Here is a 13,382-nt window from a genome sequence, read left to right as displayed (position 1 = left end):
CCGGTCTCGGTCCCACTAAGATAAGAGCAAGGCAGCTGCTCCGTAAGCCGCGGCCAAATTAAATCAATCAAGGATCAAACAGCTGGGCTTCCAAGGTTTGCCACACTGCAGCTGCCAGGTACGGCTGCTCTGACCCCTCCCTTGTTGGCGCTAAGCTAGGCACCAACCCCGTCATATACTACGTAGAACAATCTTGGAAGATAGAATTGACATCGGATATTTGTTCAACCACGAAAATATATGGAATTGAAATCGAAGGTGTATTATCATGTAAATAGAATACAATCTCTAAACCTTGGGGAAACAAAAACGGAAAGAGAATGTGCCAGTGAAAGGTGTAACCCACGGCGGCCCAGCTGATTCCGGGAAATGACGCACTCCTATCACGTTATGCCGATCTCCGTCTCCAGTCACTCCGCCCCCAGCTCCGTCTTATCTTCTCCTCATCCTCCCCCATCACTATCATCTACACTCTTTGCCCATCATGAAGTCTGTTGCCCTGTTGACAGCCTCTGTGCTGCTGGGCAGTGCCTCTGCTGAGGTCCACAAGCTGAAGCTCAACAAGGTTCCCCTCAGCGAACAGCTGGTAAGCTTTCCCCGTGTTACTCCTCTCCAAGCGGACTTCCCGACTGATCTCCCATCTTAGAACACCCACAACATCGATGCCCACGTTCACGCCTTGGGCCAGAAGTACATGGGCATTCGTCCTGACCGTCACCAGGATATGATGTTCGAGGAAACCTCGATCAAGCCCCAGGCTGGTCATGACGTCCTGGTCGACAACTTCCTGAACGCACAGTGTAAGCTCATCACCTGTATCATCTCTTGTATCTTTTCCCATCGCTAATTCATCAGACTTCTCTGAGATTACCCTCGGTACTCCTCCCCAGTCCTTCAAGGTTGTCCTTGATACTGGCAGTTCCAACCTTTGGGTTCCCTCATCGGAGTGCGGCTCGATCGCCTGCTATCTCCACAGCAAGTATGACTCGTCCGACTCTAGCACCTACAAGAAGAACGGCACCAAATTCGATATTCAATACGGATCTGGTAGCCTGAGTGGCTTCGTCTCCCGAGACACGCTCCAGATCGGCGACTTGAAGATCAAAGAACAGGACTTCGCCGAGGCTACCAGCGAGCCTGGTCTTGCCTTTGCTTTCGGTCGTTTCGACGGTATCCTTGGTCTGGGATATGACACCATCTCTGTCAACAAGATGGTTCCCCCTGTCTACAACATGATCAACCAGGGTCTTCTAGACGAGCCTGTCTTTGCCTTTTACCTGGGCAACGCTAACAATGAGGGTGACCAGTCCGAGGCCACCTTCGGTGGTGTGGACAAGAGCCACTACACTGGTGAGCTGATCACCATCCCTCTGCGCCGTAAGGCCTACTGGGAGGTCGAGTTTGATGCCATCACTCTTGGCAACAACAAGGCTGAGCTGGAGAACACTGGTGTCATTCTTGACACCGGCACTTCTCTCATCGCTCTGCCCTCCACCATGGCTGAGCTGCTTAATAAGGAGATCGGTGCCACCAAGGGCTTCACTGGACAGTACAGCGTCGATTGTGCTACCGTCGACTCCCTGCCTGACCTCACTTTTACCCTTAGCGGCCACGACTTCACCATCGGCCCCCACGACTACATCCTTGAGGTCCAGGGGTCCTGCATCAGCAGCTTCATGGGCATGGATTTCCCCGAGCCTGTTGGTCCTTTGGCCATTCTGGGAGATTCTTTCCTGCGCAAGTGGTACAGCGTCTATGACCTTGGCAATGGGTCTGTTGGCCTGGCCAAGGCCAAATAGGTTCTCAAGCAAATGGAGGACTCCAGGCGTTAGCCACCGATGAACCTGAACAGATTCGAGGGAATGTCTAGTATATACACTCCAACTAGGATGGTGAGGTAAGGAGCATATCTTGATTGATTTGTATCTTTTTTCTGTTGCTTTTCCTTTTCGGCATCCAACTCTTACTCCTGTTTTTGCTCATGGATAATACGGCAATAGCTGTCTTGCCTCGCATGGATTTACTTTGCATCTGTCATTCTTTCACTTGAATCTATGGCCCCTGGCTTTGTATTGAATTCTCTTGTATGACAATAATCTACTCATCGTGTTCCCCAATGTGAGAGTACTCCGTAATCTCTGGGTAGTAAAGAATGTGTGTTATGATCTCTGTCTGTCCCAATGGTGATGCGTAGACCAGCTCGTATGGAGCCGGCCCGCGGGTGCAGCAAGAGCTGCTCAGTGACAGGCCCATGGCCAATCAAAACTGAACCAGGCCGAGAGGGAGCCAAGAATGATAGAGATAGACCACAAGTGTAAGTCATAGCCTCTCAATCATCAGAATGTAGCATTTATTCAATTCCAAGAGTTAAAAGTACTATGTTGGGGGAGTGGATACGGCATCCATGGCATGTTCCGGGGGCGGTGGAGAGAGTTGACATAAGCGGATGAGCTTCTTCCACCGTTCAGAGTCCCCGCACCGAGCTTTCCCATTCTCCGATCACAGGCATTCTTCCCACCTTTAAATCCCCCACCTTTTAAGTGTTCCTTCACGACTCTGTGTGCTTACTGACCTAGCAATCCACGAACTGGGGGTTTCAAGGCGCGTAAAAGTGTCTTTCTTTGCATCCGCTTTGTGTGGCGACTTCGCATTCGCACTCACCTGCCCAAGCTTCAACCCTTGCGCTCCTGCATCCCCTATTCATTTATCTTCTTCAAAGACGCCCCTGTGTTATAGGGAACATTGAGTCCTATTCAGTCACCTCATCGGCACGTTCGTCAGACCGGGACCCGGCGGAAACCTAATCACGCGTCGCGTGTTGGTTATGGCTCCGTAGCCAGAGGCGCACGCGATCATATCCACATACCATCCGCACCACGTTCACCGGTGCTGTGGGACCTGGCGAGCGGAAACTTCGGAGGCGTTGGCTCGTTGAGTCATTGATTGAAACTTGGTGGATTCCGTCGCCTGGGGGGGCGAACTGGGTACAAAGATGCTTCTACGTCTGCCGCCCAGCCTGCATTACCCCATCACCATCACCTCGTTGCTGAAGAAGCCTGGTGATGAGGTGAAGAGGGATGAAGCTTTGTTTTGGTATGTTTATTACTCAGAGGTTGAGGAGGGCGATGGCGTAGGGAATATCATAAAGGTGCAGCGAAAGTTCCCAACCCGATTTGAATCGCCTGTTGATGGCGAGGTCCAAGAGTGGAAAATATCCAAAGGAGATGTCATTGATGAACCGTAAGTTTCACTTTGAGAGACTTGTGAATACTAGCTAAAATGTGCAGGGTTGACGTGATTGAGATCTACGAGCCATGTGCCCATGAGGTACAATTCGGGGGGATGTGCGCAGAGTGTGGAAAGGATATGACTGAGTATGCATTCTAGAGTGAACCTTGGGAAGGTATTGTGCTAATGTCCCGTTCTCTCAGAGCTTCATACAACACCGAAATTATGGATTCCTTCCGCGCGCCGATTCAGATGTCCCATGACAACACAACGTTGACGGTCAGTGAGAAGGAAGCCACGCGTGTTGAGGAGGATGCCAAGCGTCGTCTTTTGGCATCTCGACGTCTTTCACTTGTGGTGGATCTTGATCAGACCATTATCCACGCTACTGTCGACCCCACCGTCGGAGAATGGAAAGAGGACAAGGATAACCCGAACTACGAAGCATTAAGAGGTGTCAGGCAGTTCAGGCTGATTGATGACGGCCCGGGGATGCGTGGCTGTTGGTACTACATCAAGCTGCGGCCAGGGCTGGAGGATTTCTTACAGAACGTTGCCGAGCTTTATGAATTGCACATCTACACCATGGGTACTCGAGCATATGCACAAAACATTGCCGATATCATTGATCCAACACGCAAGCTTTTTGGGGACCGTATTCTCAGCCGTGATGAGAGCGGAAGTCTAACGGCTAAGAACCTCCAACGTTTGTTCCCAGTTGACACAAAGATGGTCGTCATTATTGACGACCGTGGTGATGTGTGGCGCTGGAATCCCAACCTTATCAAGGTCTCTCCCTACGACTTCTTCGTCGGGATTGGTGACATCAATTCCAGTTTCTTACCCAAGAAACAGGATATTGGTGCGACTGCGGTCAAGCCCGCAAAGCCTGAAACAAAGGAGCATGCTAATGGTTCAGCTGAGAAACCGACTGATGTCTCCGCATTAGAACAACTGGTAACAATGGGAGGCGGTGATAATCCAAGATTGCTGCAGGAGCAGACCAATGCTCAAGAGGAGACAATATTGCATCAGGTGGAAGATAGGCCGTTGTTGCAAAAACAAAAAGAATTAGATGCCGAGGATGATGCAAGTGCCGAGAGCACACCCAACATTGACGAATCTCAACCCCGACATCACCTACTTGAAGATCACGACCGAGAGCTTTTCCAGCTTCAGGAACGTCTAGAGCAAGTTCATCTCCAATTCTTTGACGAGTATGATAAGAAGCGATCCAGTGCGCTGGGAGGCCGAGTGGCGGCCTTGAGGGGTGAGAAGACACCGCTAAAAGACAAGGATGTTGACTTGAAGTTGGTTCCTGACGTCAAGGATATTATGCCCCGAATCAAGGCGCAGATTCTCGGAGGAGTGGTCATGGTTTTCTCAGGTGTTCTTCCTCTCGGATCAGACACACAGAATGCTGATATTTCCCTGTGGGCCAAGACATTCGGTATCGTCATCGCATCACGAATCAATAGCCGCACTACTCATCTCGTTGCTGGCCGAAACCGGACCGCGAAAGTGCGCGAAGCCACACGGTACCCAAATGTCAAGATCGTCACAACGCAGTGGCTTCTGGACTGCCTGACAAGTTGGAAGCGTCTTGATGAGGAGCCCTACTTGCTTCCTGTTCACCCCGATGATCGTGGTGAGCCTCTCTCCCCTGGCTCGCAAGAACTCGCCGAGAGCTCCTGGCTATCCTCCTCGGACGAGGCCACGGGCTCATTCTGGACTGATGATGAAGGAAATCCAGAGTCCGAACTGTTCAAGGATACCGGCCTTGACGAGAGATCACATATCGGATATGACGAGGATGAGCAAGCTGCTGTACATGACGAGCTCAAGGAGTTCCTCGGTAGTGATGATGAGAGTGAAAGCGACAGCGAGGCATGGGGGGATGAGGGGTCTGCGGGCAAGAAACGGAAGCGCGGAGACGGGGACGGAGCAACTGACGATGAGTCTGGCGAGGATGAGGACGATGCTGATCAGCAAGGCTCAAAGCTCTCGCAACGCATTAAGCGTTCGTACAAGCGGAGTACCGGTCTTCGAGAAGTTGCAAGCGTTGCTCCCACCGATTCCGATGAGTCCCGTATGACACTACAGGCCGATGAAGAAGAACAGGATATCGACAAAGCGGATACCACCCAAGATCAAGATGATGCACACCCGGACTATGATGAAGATGATCTGGAGCGAGAGATGCTCGCTGCATTCGAAGATGATGACGATGGAGAGGACGTAGTCGATGAAAGTCTTTGATTTTCCTTACTTCCTCTGGTCTACCCCTGTTCCTCTATTACTGTCCGATCTACACTCTCCCCTTCGATTCGACTGTATCTTCTATCTGATTTGTGCAGTTGCAAGCGCTCCTGCCATAGCGACGGCGTTCGCAGTGATTTTTCCCATTGCTCGTTTTATGTATTTCCTGCTAGTTCTGGATTGTATCTACTTCGTTATTGAGTAGACTCCAACTAGTGTCCAATGTCAAATACGTGGGATGTATTCCCTTAACTATTTCCATCATATCAAAATTATCAAACTGCTTATTCACTGATTCATGGTCATCAAACGCCAAATATATGCTAAGAAAAATTGGTATCACAAAATGTAACAAAGAAAGGCAAAACAACATTACATCGAGACAATCACCGATGATAATAATTCCGATGAACCTGCCACGACATAACCATCATCCACACATAAAAGACGGTATTGACTAGCTCCATAGCAAAGGCTGTTTTCCAGCAATTACCTGCAATAACTGTTAGTAAAGCCAATCGAAAAAAGAAGCCCAAGCCGTCCGAGGAAAAAAGAACTCACAAATAGTAATCTGCGTCAACCAAGCCAGAGTATTGATATTATTCCCCCTCGACTTGTTATCCTCAACATAGATCTGACAGTTGCTGTTGATATTCCCTTCCACTGCATACAGTTGCAACGACGTCTCAACGAGGCCAGTAAGGAAGAGTACGAAGAGGATAAAGCTGCCGAGTATCAAGATTCCGGGTAATAAGAGTTGGCGGGCGATTAGGGCGAGAACGACGAAGATGAAGAAGACGGCCAGGGCGCTGGATACAACCATGTAGGGGAAGAGCCTGTAATGATTGTAGGTTAGTATTTGTTTAGATAAGGGCTACCAAGGGTTGTCGGTATACTCACCAGGGTGTCCCAAGCTCCATTGTTGATTGTACAGTCATGAACCAGGAGAAGATGCCTAGACATGTTGCCGAGCCTGCTAGCACGACGATAAGCCAGATATTCAGCTGAATCTCTGGCCAGTGGTAGTTGAGGCGCACGCGACGCTCATATTTGGCCATGGTGGGCAATGGCAATGGCGATTATTGTAGCTCGGGTAGGACTTGTTGATCTTCGTGAAGATCGAATTGCGACAGCGGACAGTGATTATAATATCCCTCGGGCGTATACCAGAGCTTTTTGCCTGATTGCGAGAAGTCACCTGAATGTTGTCACGGGTTTGCGACCTATTCGAACCCAATGGCGCAAGGTGTACAGGTGGAATGTTGTGCTGAGTTTAGGCTTTGGATCTGAGCGATAAGGGCGGACAGCGCATCGGGCGCCGAGAGGCGCAGTGTCAAGACAGACCCTAACCGTGATGAAGAAAGATAAAAAACGAGTGAATTTGTCGCTGAGAGTGATAGACTTGGCAGGGTGCAATGATTCGGCGGGGAAAAGAAGAGATTGGAGAGAGTAAGAAATGGAAATAGAGGAGGCGGGGGTTTGTAAATTGAGGTGGCCGGGGATCTAGTATACAACGGATAACGGGGAAATCCACTTTAACGTCATTGCTTTTCTTCCTTGCTTCTAGTCGTTCTATTCTAAGAAAATAGGAAAAGGGAAATCATAATCATAATTACAGAAGGGTATCACCAAGCGCACTGCGAACCAACGAGCATCCCGCACGAATGGTCTCCGCCGCTCCAACAGACTCCAGACTGGGGTTCACCTCAACCAGGTCCATAGCCACTAGGTTACCTGTCTCATGAACGGCTTCGCAGATGAAATCACCCTCACGCAGAGTCAATCCACCACGAACGGGGGTACCGGTGCTGGGCGCCCACTGGGGGTCCAACGCATCGACATCGAACGACAGGTGAATGGGGGTATCATTGCCAATATGAGCCAGAGCCATCTCGACAACGCGGCCAATACCATGACTAAAAAATAGGTTAGCAACGGGTTACTAGAAGCTAGCAAAACAGGAGAAGAAACCTACCGATCAATATCGTGCATGCTGAAAGCCTTGATTCCATTCTCCCGGAGGAGCTTCTTCTCACCACGATCCACATCACGCAGACCAATGTACACCAACTTGCGGGTGCTAACAATGTGCTCATCCTTCAACCAGCCAAAGATATCAGGCTTATCCTCCCGGGCCAGCCGGGTCAAGAAGGCCATAGGCATACCATGGATGTTTCCGCTAGGGCTCATCTCAGGAACGTTGATGTCGGCGTGGGCATCAACCCAGATAACAGCCATCTCACGGCCCAATCGCTCACGGATAGCCTTGGCTGTGCCGGAGACGGTACCAATAGCAATGGAGTGATCACCGCCCAATGTCAGGACGAACTTGCCGTCTTTGGCGTAGTTGTAGACCTGGGAGCTTAGGCGCTCAGTGACGGCGCTGACGGCGCGGGGCTTCTTCATGTTGCGGTGGTCGGGGTCTTCGGCGGGAATGTCCTTCTCATAGTAGTGGACGATGTCATCGTGGTGGATGTCGTACTCGAGGTCCTCGCGGAGCTGGGTGAGGAGCCCGGCTTCGATTAGGGCCATTGGGGCGGCTTCGACGCCTTTCTTCATCTGTAGGAATGGGATTAGCATGGCCCGGTCGAATGCTTGCGGTTGTAAGTCTTACCTGTCCGCCATTGAATCCAACGGCGACCACGCCCAGCTGGTCGGGCTTGGTGAGGAAGCGCGATTTGATGGTAGATGGTTGCGTCATTGTGTGTGAAATATAGCTAGGTAGTCTGCAGGGTATGCGCGACTAGAACGGGGGGTCGTTGGAAGAGAAAAAAAAAAAAGTAGAGACAGAGACCAAAGATTTAGTGATTGATCTGCGATAAGATAGACAAGTGGATCGGAGAGATCGGAGAAAAGAGGGGCACAATGGGTGACAGTAGTAACCAGGGATCAAAGAACACCAATGTCTTTGAGAAATACTGTTAAAGATTGGTTTAATTGAGAAAAGAAGAAGGAAATGAAGTCTGCTTTATAACTTTCCCCCTTTCCCGGCCCTGGGTCCATCCGGTTTGCGTGTTCGCAATCATCGCTAAAACCTGCACTTAGGGATCATTGCACTCCGCCAGGTTCTCCATACTTCCGTTAAGTACAGGTTGAGGAGAGCTGCCCCGTTTAGGGCCCCGAATTGTCCCACCACGTTGCAATTTAGTGTCTTAGCGAGCGCCGAAGTCCGAGATATGTCGTAATGGTATCTGCAAGTCCCTTGTTGAAGAAAAATGGGGGTTGGGGTCGCGTCTGGAGCGGCAGGAGAGATTTTAGCCGGCAACTATACTGCCCAGGTGACTTATATTTTCCATCCTCCGAGGACAATGAGAAACCACCTATTAGAAATATACCGGGGTATTATTGGTTGCAAATAAGGACATCGAACTAATCCGCATGGCTTTTATGTTTTATCTCGCTGATGTTCGTGGAGAACTACTCTACTCGGCCATGCTCGTGCGCATTATGTGCCCCACGAACTGGCCTAACTTCCCCACTTAGTTTTGTTCCAAAGTTCTTTGAATAAAGAGACCGGGCCGGAGCAAGTGTTCTGCTTAAGAAACTGTCCAGTTCGTGGATTTGGTTGCCGCTATTTGCACGCTAACCGCCCATATCTTATCTAGATCAGCGGAGGTGGGGTTCATGATCAAAAGGAAAAATCTATATAAACATCACGATTCGAAGATAACCCGGATACTGCTCACAAATACATCTCGGGGAGAAGGTACTGTGACCGGAAACAGCATTATCACGTACCTTGGAACCTCACAAGGTACAGGAAATCCATCCCGACTAGGACTAAAATGCAGACTTATAACATCTCCGGTCTTCTATGAAAATCTGACATCGCGTAATCGAGCTAGCTAAGCCCTCCCACTGCTTGGTAATACTCGAAGTACTAGCTGGAGCGCTTTAGGTATCGTTCAGCTCAAATTTTGCTCGGGGATCCTTGGTTAAGAACTCTGACTTCGAATGTTGAAGTGTTGCATCTTGGTTGATATATATTCCCGAAGGTTTATCAATGATCTCTCAAGTGCTCGATCAAGTACTTGCTAATCACATGCAGATGACATATCAGATACGGGTATATTTCCAATAAGCAATGCTTCATGTTACTCAAAGTCTCTCATAGTATACAAAGATAGGTAGAAAGTAAGCAGTTCATGCGCAGGTGGTTGTTCTTGTATCTATGACCAACTGGTGACTTTTGGGGCGGCTGAAATCCGCCCCAGGGGTGATTTAACGACCTACCAATCAGACCATGTAAGACCCCGAGTAACTCCGTACTTTTTTAGATATTGACAAGTGATATTCGAAAGAAGAATAATGTTTATGGTCATGTGGGAGGTATATTGGATGACGTAATGAATTGAAACACAACGGAAACACAGGCATGAGGTTATCATTAGAATGTACCCAAAATTCAAGTCTCATCACTTTACTTCTCACACCTGAAACCTTGGAATAACCTTGCAATACAATGTGACATTCTCAATGTGCCTGGTGCATGAAGAATGGTGATGGATCACATCCCACCTTGGGTCTTTGCTACCCAAAAAATGGGGCTTTATCAGCCAGACCGCCAGTCCAGACGCAAGGAGATGATCGACAGGCGAGTCGCCAACTCACTTACACGCATTGTCCCTCGGATCGGGAAGGATGACGGCTGATTTGTTCCTCTCCACGGGCCCACAGGGCTATTGAATAACGTTCCCCATTCAAGCCGCTAGTCCAATTCCACTCGCTTTTCCTTCAACCCGAAGGTTTTAACCTGTGTGTTGGGATTTGTACCACCGAGTACATGTGTGATAGCTGAAACTACCTCCGCAATATACGATCGGCAAGAATTACAAGGGACCTCCTTGCGGGCCAACCGTCATTGGCCCCAGATCTGAAGCCCCCGGCGCTTCTCATCTGCTTCAGATTTGTCGGCGATACCTTGTCTGACAAATTGCAACACTCCATTTTCAAAAGGACGCGCTGCGGGTGTCTTTAGTCCCGCCCTGGTGACGCGAACTCGTTTCCCCAAGGGAAAAGCTGACGTGCAGCCCCCAGTTTGCTCTACTTAAAACTAAAGCCGATCCATCTGGCCTGGGGCCATACATACCTCCCCGCCCTCGCCCGAGGAATGTTAAAAGTGGGAGATTTGAGACATCATATCGACTATCACTTGATCCTTCTGCCTTTTTCGTTACTTTCCTTTTTTTTTCTTAAACCTTGTCGTCCATCCTACGGGAGATACCCCTAGATTCCGCGACTTGACGTCGTGAGATCGGATTCTAACCCCTCCCTTGTGCCATGCCTCACGGCCCGATATCCACGCTCTGGAATTCATTGTCGTTACCACAACGCTGGATCGCTCTATGCCAATCGAATACTATCAGTGTGGGCATGGCTTAAAACCGTTCATTTCATAACTTCTTAGAGCAATGAGCCCGGCTTTTCGTCCGATTCTATCCGATCAACATGCCACTCCATAATAGTATGCGTACTAGGAAGTCAACAAGGAAGGATGCGAGGAAGAGAACATCATCCACAGTTTCCAATGCCACAACGCAGGCTGGTCCTGTCGCAAGTCCCACAATCTCCGAGAAAAGCAACGTTTCTACACGGAATAATACCTCTAAACAAAATGTGAAACCGCAGGCAGCTTCACCGTCGCCGCCAACCCCGGAGCCGGCGAAACATGTCACAGATGTTGATGTTTTCCAGTTTCTCGAGCACAGTGATGGATCCTCATCTGTATCCTCATCGGAGCCCTCAGAATCGGAATCGGAATCTGAATCTGATTCTGATGATGACATTCCTGCAACCCAGTCGACCGTAACGAATATACAATCACCGAAACCGCGCGCCAATCCCATACCGCATGCTGTCTTGGTATCAAAGACCGGCGCTTCTCCAAAGACAACCAGATCACCCGCTGGCGGGGCGTCGAGAGCTACAAGTGACTTGCGTCCTCCGCCAGCACCATCACCACCATCCGTGCCCCCAGCAGAGACCCGAAAACAAATGTCACCAGCGGCGCGAAAGACATCTTCAAAAGAGTATAGCAAATCCCCGGTAGAGTCTCCACCACGAAAACGCCAGTTGCAGATCTCTCAACCCGAAGACTTCTATCCACAAGATGTTACTGCGATCCAACGGTCACCGCTGCCACCCTCTCCACCGAGTAGCCCGGAGGATAGCATACACCGCGCATTACAAAGAAGAGACTCAAATGCGTCGCAAATATCATCAGGCTATGGGCTCGTGGCATCACACCTCACCCACTCAGCCAAAGACGAGAAGGGAGCATTCCCTCCGTTATACCGACGCTTCGAGAACCTGAACCACCGTGTCCTGCTCCACCTTCAAGACGAGATCTCCCAAATGGAAGAAGACCTGAATCTCCTAGATGAGTACGAAGAAATGCATCGCGTCGCTATCGCCGAGAAGGAAGGTAACAAGCCCGTACCCGCATCACGCCGCATAGACGCCCAGTCCCAGTCCTATTCATCCCTGCACTACCGACGAATGGATCTGATGGCAGCTTTGATCCAAAAGACAGAGCAATATAGTAAGTTTCATACCCTGATATGATATTCTCATTACCACATTATCTAACAAATCCAGATAACGCCCTCAGCGCCTACAGCAAAGTAGTCCAAACACTACCCCGCGCCACAGACGACGATATCCAAAATTACCGCTCATGGATGAAAACAAACAACCCCATCGCAGCAGCAGAAACCCGTTTCCTAGATAAAGACGTTGATCTCGTCTCCCTTACACCCCGCTTAGCCGCCTCGGCCGCTACTGCCCCCGTCTACATGGCTATCATGGTCGCGTCGGGTGCCCTTTTACTTCCCCTGCTGGCATTTAGTATGATCGCAGAGTTCTCCGGTCGACTTGTCGTCGTGACGGTCGTCGGTGGTGCTGCAGCTGCTATTGCGGCGAATTACTCCGCCGGTATTGATACCCTAGTTGATTCGAGGGATGGATGGAGATGTGCCATGATGTAAGATTGCCTGTGTTTTGTTCGGAACTAAAACTGACCTGACGATAGATATTTTGGTTTTATGACCCTTGCTGCTATGTTCATTCCTTAGCTTTGGCTGGGGCGATTTAGAGCATGATGATAATGAATTGTTTCCCCCGATGTGTCATTTGAATGGATTTATGCTTCTGTTTCCGTTACAGCGACGGACTGTTTTTGTTTTCAAAGGACCTACTCTTTGGTCTTGAGCATCTTGACTGTGGCATTTGTCGACTTGGTCGAAGTTTTATACTAGAATGAGTGGGATGGCAGAGAAGGAAGAATGGCGTTTACAACTTTTGTTTTCCGGGTCGTTATCAAAATCAAATTACGACAAACGCTCAGGTTTAGACCTGCTGGCTATGGCGGATTTGAGCAAGCATTGGGATGGGAGATACCTCGCTACTGTGAATTGGGATTGAGGTGTTTTGGAGATTGTGTTTCTTCAGTGTATCAATTATCAGATATGAAATAAATTCCGGGATGATTCAAAACATTGCATGTTGAAGTAGAATACAGTGTAGGATACGATTGTATTAAGCAAACCTTGGAAGTGATATTCTTCCCATCTAGACTAACACTGTGCGAACAAAGAAATAGCATCGCAACGGCAGTCCATACCACCCACGCCCCTTCTGAAATAGGAAACCATGCACAGGCGCCAGTCGCTCGAGTCAACACCGAAAAGAAAACCATGAGCCCACGAAATATAAATGTAACCATTAAAAACACAATGGAGAAGGGGAGGAAAGAACAGGGCAGACATGTGATACCATGTTCGAACGAAAAACAAAGCGTTTCAACAGGAACCAGCCACTGGCGACAAATTAGAGGCATTAAATAAACTTTTCAAGTCCTCAATCAGCATAGCTCATGTCCGCGTAAAGCAAAGGAA

General features: G+C 49.3%; 5 protein-coding genes across 5 annotated transcripts; 3 read left to right on the top strand and 2 right to left on the bottom strand.

Annotated features, from left to right (window-relative positions):
* Nucleotides 1-412: 412 nt before the first annotated feature.
* Nucleotides 413-2,066, top strand: N7503_008821 (uncharacterized protein; the record flags this gene model as incomplete). The annotated part of the gene is made up of 3 exons (XM_057068368.1): nucleotides 413-586; nucleotides 647-800; nucleotides 856-2,066. Coding segments are annotated over 3 exons (1,272 nt in total), but the record flags the coding sequence as incomplete, so codon positions are not given.
* A 629-nt stretch (nucleotides 2,067-2,695) lies between these two features.
* Nucleotides 2,696-5,771, top strand: fcpA (protein-serine/threonine phosphatase). Its single transcript, XM_057068367.1, has 3 exons — nucleotides 2,696-3,240; nucleotides 3,288-3,374; nucleotides 3,432-5,771. Exons 1-3 carry the CDS (start codon nucleotides 2,993-2,995, stop codon nucleotides 5,485-5,487), a joined length of 2,391 nt encoding a protein of 796 aa, XP_056919222.1. The 5' UTR covers nucleotides 2,696-2,992; the 3' UTR covers nucleotides 5,488-5,771.
* A 102-nt stretch (nucleotides 5,772-5,873) lies between these two features.
* Nucleotides 5,874-6,545, bottom strand: N7503_008819 (uncharacterized protein; the record flags this gene model as incomplete). Its single annotated transcript, XM_057068366.1, has 3 exons — nucleotides 5,874-5,980; nucleotides 6,049-6,323; nucleotides 6,388-6,545. The coding sequence occupies 3 exons, from the start codon at nucleotides 6,543-6,545 to the stop codon at nucleotides 5,874-5,876; spliced, it is 540 nt and encodes a 179-aa protein (XP_056919221.1).
* Nucleotides 6,546-7,099: 554 nt separating this feature from the next.
* N7503_008818 (arginase) lies at nucleotides 7,100-8,522 on the bottom strand (the record flags this gene model as incomplete). Its single annotated transcript, XM_057068365.1, has 3 exons — nucleotides 8,102-8,522; nucleotides 7,463-8,046; nucleotides 7,100-7,403 (listed from the first exon to the last, which is right to left on the bottom strand). The coding sequence occupies exons 1-3, from the start codon at nucleotides 8,186-8,188 to the stop codon at nucleotides 7,100-7,102; spliced, it is 975 nt and encodes a 324-aa protein (XP_056919220.1). The 5' UTR covers nucleotides 8,189-8,522.
* A 2,413-nt stretch (nucleotides 8,523-10,935) lies between these two features.
* Nucleotides 10,936-12,560, top strand: N7503_008817 (uncharacterized protein; the record flags this gene model as incomplete). The annotated part of the gene is made up of 3 exons (XM_057068364.1): nucleotides 10,936-12,028; nucleotides 12,085-12,469; nucleotides 12,518-12,560. The coding sequence occupies 3 exons, from the start codon at nucleotides 10,936-10,938 to the stop codon at nucleotides 12,558-12,560; spliced, it is 1,521 nt and encodes a 506-aa protein (XP_056919219.1).
* Nucleotides 12,561-13,382: the final 822 nt, after the last annotated feature.

The sequence above is a fragment of the Penicillium pulvis genome, assembly GCF_028828015.1.
Source record: "Penicillium pulvis strain IBT 33274 chromosome Unknown contig_7_segment1_segment0, whole genome shotgun sequence".
Classification (NCBI taxonomy): domain Eukaryota; kingdom Fungi; phylum Ascomycota; class Eurotiomycetes; order Eurotiales; family Aspergillaceae; genus Penicillium; species Penicillium pulvis.
Note: the sequence above shows the minus strand (reverse complement) of the source record. Positions and strands in the feature narration are given on the sequence as shown.

What these genes read in the sequence shown, in the direction of transcription:
- fcpA (XM_057068367.1), top strand. Translation starts at nt 2,993, where the DNA reads ATGCTTCTACGTCTGCCGCCCAGCCTGCATTACCCCATCACCATCACC. An exon ending in GGAGATGTCATTGATGAACC is followed by an intron (nt 3,241 to 3,287) that starts GTAAGTTTCACT and finishes TAAAATGTGCAG; the next exon opens with GGTTGACGTGATTGAGATCT. An exon ending in TGTGGAAAGGATATGACTGA is followed by an intron (nt 3,375 to 3,431) that starts GTATGCATTCTA and finishes CCGTTCTCTCAG; the next exon opens with AGCTTCATACAACACCGAAA.